A 294-nucleotide genomic window follows, 5' to 3' on the forward strand; every position below is an offset into this window, starting at 1 on the left:
CTGGGGGCCGGCGCGGCCGGCGGCGGCGGGGCCGGCCGGACCCGGGCGCCCTCGTTCGCCTCGTCGTCGGGCTCCGACAAGGAAGACAATGGGAAGCCCCCGTCCTCCGCCCCGTCCCGGCCCAGACCCCCGCGGAGGAAGCGGAGAGAGTCCACCTCAGCCGAAGAGGACATCATTGATGGATTTGCCATGACCAGCTTTGTCACTTTTGAAGCGCTGGAGGTAAGGGGGACCCCCCTCCCCCGGTTTCCCTTTATAGGCACGACCCCCCCCTCCGCCGGCTGCGCCCGGCTC

General features: G+C 70.7%; 1 protein-coding gene across 1 annotated transcript in view; it reads left to right on the forward strand.

The window, feature by feature from the left end:
• The first annotated feature begins 6 nt into the window (after nt 1-6).
• Nucleotides 7-294, forward strand: part of LOC103086590 (autism susceptibility gene 2 protein) — a 1,147,884-nt gene continuing 1,147,596 nt past the window's right edge. Inside the window, 1 exon segment of the mRNA XM_082931398.1 lies at nt 7-222. Coding sequence (XP_082787524.1) covers nt 190-222 — 33 coding nt within the window. The 5' untranslated portion in view covers nt 7-189.

This window comes from Lipotes vexillifer, unplaced genomic scaffold, assembly GCF_000442215.2.
Source record: "Lipotes vexillifer unplaced genomic scaffold, Lipotes_vexillifer_v1.1 scaffold1331, whole genome shotgun sequence".
Lineage (NCBI taxonomy): Eukaryota > Metazoa > Chordata > Mammalia > Artiodactyla > Lipotidae > Lipotes > Lipotes vexillifer.